This window comes from Babylonia areolata, chromosome 16 (assembly GCF_041734735.1).
Source record: "Babylonia areolata isolate BAREFJ2019XMU chromosome 16, ASM4173473v1, whole genome shotgun sequence".
Lineage (NCBI taxonomy): Eukaryota > Metazoa > Mollusca > Gastropoda > Neogastropoda > Buccinidae > Babylonia > Babylonia areolata.
Genome location: NC_134891.1, coordinates 27,775,385 through 27,777,884, shown reverse-complemented (window position 1 = coordinate 27,777,884; position 2,500 = coordinate 27,775,385). Strand labels below are relative to the sequence as shown.

Genomic DNA, 2,500 nt, shown 5'->3' with positions numbered 1-2,500 from the left:
CTTGAAAGTTTCTCTCTCTCTCTCTCTCTCTCTCTCTCACAGTCTCCCTGGCGTACTCTAGAAATACCCTGGATAGGCCTGGCCTCCGGAACACGTTGTAAGTGTAGCCACAAATCAACATGCACAGACAGCACTCGTCCTCTCAAGTGCCACAGTCCATAAAGCATGATCATCACAAGATTATCACACCACGAAGCGCATCATTCACATCACAAGCAGCAAAGCGGGTACAGAACGCCCATGAATAAAATCACAGCACAGAACCCCCCCCCCTTCCCCCTTCCTACCCCCCGCACCCCCCTTCTACCCCTCACAAGCCCCCGTACCATAGCAGACTACTCGCCAATCTATCAATAAACTGTGTAGGGGGTCGTATCCGCTCTAAAGCTGGGCCAATCGAGTCACAAAACACGACGCCCAGCGCTTTCGCCATACATAATAATATGCATGCACAAGCAAAATTCCCGTTCCTTGTCATGCTTCGCCATTCTGATGAAGGGTTGTCCCTTGACCCAAGATCCGAGAAGATCTGAACTCTGCCCACCCCCACCCCCACCCCCCACCTCACCTGACACCCTCTCTCTCTCCCAGCAGTTGGAGATGCGCACTTATCCATGTTAACTCGGCCACTTACGCATGGCCCGAGGATAAACTGGTTAGTGGTCACATTCTCTTTTTAAAATGTTGGCACCCAGTTCATGTGATACTGCCGATGGGAGCAACTATTACAGTGGCAGCTGGAATGGAGAGAAAGGTGGTGGTGGTGGTGGTGGTGGGGGTGGGGGGGTGGCGGTGGGGGTAAGGCCTCAACACTTCCATGAAGGACCCAGCCAGACCACCCAGCACATTCAAGTGGGCAGCGAGGAGGAAGCTAACTTCTTTCCACTTCCTTGTCGTTCACAAACTCGGTGCAGAAGAGTTCCATGCCAAAGCATCGGTCATACTTATGCCAACTTCCCAAAGACTCTACAACGAACACTACCATTCCTCAAGCAACGCTGCTCTTAAGCATTCAACTGCTGCGATGGAAAAGCATATCTATATATGTGAAAAATGGTAAAAACAAAATGACCGTAAACATGCTCTGTCAAAGCTCCCATCAAAAGGAGAAGCGTTTGGTGAACTCCAACATCACTAAAATTGACGAAAAAAAATGGTGCCAACAAAGCCACACAACATCCAGGTGAGTAGACCAAGAATGTAAATGAAGAAGCACACATGTAAGGTTGCGTTAGAGTGCGCATATATACGAGTAATTCGAAGTGAAGAAATGTGGATAGTGCAAAAGAACGATATTGTGTTGTTTGGACTATAGACACTTGGGAAGTCTACACAGCATGTCAGGATGATGGAGAGAGAGAGAGAGAGAGAGAGAGAGAGAGAGAGAGAGAGAGAGAGAGAGAGTTAGAGACACAGAGTGAGAGAGACAGAGACACAGAGAGAGTGGTGGGGTGGGGTGGGTTGGTGGGTGGGTGGGGGTTTAGGGGGGTGAACTGGTTTTATCAACAAGGTAATTAAATATAGTATGATATTCAAATTTATCAGCTGTTGTTCTGAAATGCTCCTATATTTGACAAATTAAAAAAAACAAAAAAAAAAAACAATTCTTCCAGACGCCGTGCTCAAGTATGGCTATTTTGGAAAGTTTTAAATTGTCAGCCGATTTTATAGAAAATGAGCAGAACTGAAAGAGAATTAAATAAAATGTAATACAGTATATAAAAATAAAAAAAATAAAAAAATGAATGCCTTTAAAACAAAACAAAATAACAATGTTCAAATTCACCAGTGGATGACACAAAGGATACAGGTGACAAAGGAAAAGAAAAAACGGGACCGCCGACAACCAAGTCCACAAGCAAGAAATGAGAGAGTTCTACGAGGCACTACGAAAGATTAAGATAAAAAAATTTAAATAAATAAATAAAAGAAGAGGAAGAAGAAAAAAGAGGGAGATATATGAGGGCATTGAAAACAACTTTGAATCAACTGAGACCAATACAGAAGAGGGTTATATATACAGAGTTGTCATCAAACACGACGGTAATAAGAAGTACAACACCGAAAGCTCCGCTCAGCGCGACGGGGGCAAAAAAAAAAAAAAAAGAAAAGAAAAAAAGAAAAAAAAAAAGAAAAAAAAAAGCAACCCAAATCAGCCAGGAGTGGACAAGAGACCAAACAGGTGTGACGTCACGTCAGACGACGAGGAAGGGATCATAGTTACCGGCTGCTTTCAGCTCAGTAAGTTTGGGCGAGCCCGGGTTAGAGGGCAAATCTACCAGGCGCGGGGGCGACCTGTCCAGGGACGACTGGGGCTGGGAGCGTGGGGGTCGAGCCCCGTCCGGCTTGTCCGAGTGGTTTAACATCAACATCGGAATCGCCTCCTCGCCGTTCCGACCTGGGTGAAGGAGAAGCAGGAGGGGAAGGTCCACCAGAACAGAAAAGAAGGCAAAGAGTTAGCGGGCTGGTGCAGGCGTGGGCAGCGGCCGCTGGCGGAGAC

The 2,500-nt window shown here is 46.3% G+C and overlaps 1 protein-coding gene across 5 annotated transcripts in view; it reads right to left on the bottom strand.

Moving 5' to 3' along the window:
* Nucleotides 1-2,500, bottom strand: part of LOC143291287 (potassium voltage-gated channel protein Shaw-like) — a 181,250-nt gene that overhangs the window by 8,172 nt on the left and 170,578 nt on the right. For 3 of the 5 annotated variants that reach the window (XM_076601130.1, XM_076601132.1, XM_076601131.1), the window contains one exon: nucleotides 2,225-2,398. The exons of the other annotated variants lie outside the window; for them this stretch is intronic. In XM_076601130.1, the coding sequence (XP_076457245.1) occupies nucleotides 2,225-2,398 (174 nt within the window). The remainder of the gene's footprint in view (nucleotides 1-2,224; nucleotides 2,399-2,500) is intronic. 5 annotated transcript variants of the gene reach the window in all.